We start from the raw sequence: 226 nt of genomic DNA, 5'->3' as shown, positions 1-226 counted from the left end.
GTAGATGAAACTTCAGATATTTCTTGTGTTTGAAGGCCTTCCCACACTGGTCACAGGTGTAGGGCCTCTCACCAGTGTGAGTGAGTAGATGACGCTTCAGATATGCATGTTGTTTGAATCCATTCCCACACTGGTCACAGGCGTAGGGCTTCTCACCAGTGTGAGTGAATAGATGACTCTTCAGATGTGCCTTTCGTTTGAATCCATTCCCACACTGGTCACAGGT

General features: G+C 47.3%; 1 protein-coding gene across 1 annotated transcript; it reads right to left on the bottom strand.

Moving 5' to 3' along the window:
• Positions 1–3: 3 nt before the first annotated feature.
• Positions 4–223, bottom strand: LOC106512860 (protein krueppel-like; the record flags this gene model as incomplete). The annotated part of the gene is made up of 1 exon (XM_014001374.1): positions 4–223. A coding segment is annotated over one exon (220 nt), but the record flags the coding sequence as incomplete, so codon positions are not given.
• Positions 224–226: the final 3 nt, after the last annotated feature.

This window comes from Austrofundulus limnaeus, unplaced genomic scaffold (genome assembly GCF_001266775.1).
Source record: "Austrofundulus limnaeus strain Quisiro unplaced genomic scaffold, Austrofundulus_limnaeus-1.0 Scaffold25527, whole genome shotgun sequence".
In the NCBI taxonomy this organism is placed as follows: domain Eukaryota; kingdom Metazoa; phylum Chordata; class Actinopteri; order Cyprinodontiformes; family Rivulidae; genus Austrofundulus; species Austrofundulus limnaeus.
The sequence above is the reverse complement of the archived record's forward strand: the minus strand, read 5'-3'. Positions and strand labels throughout refer to the sequence as shown.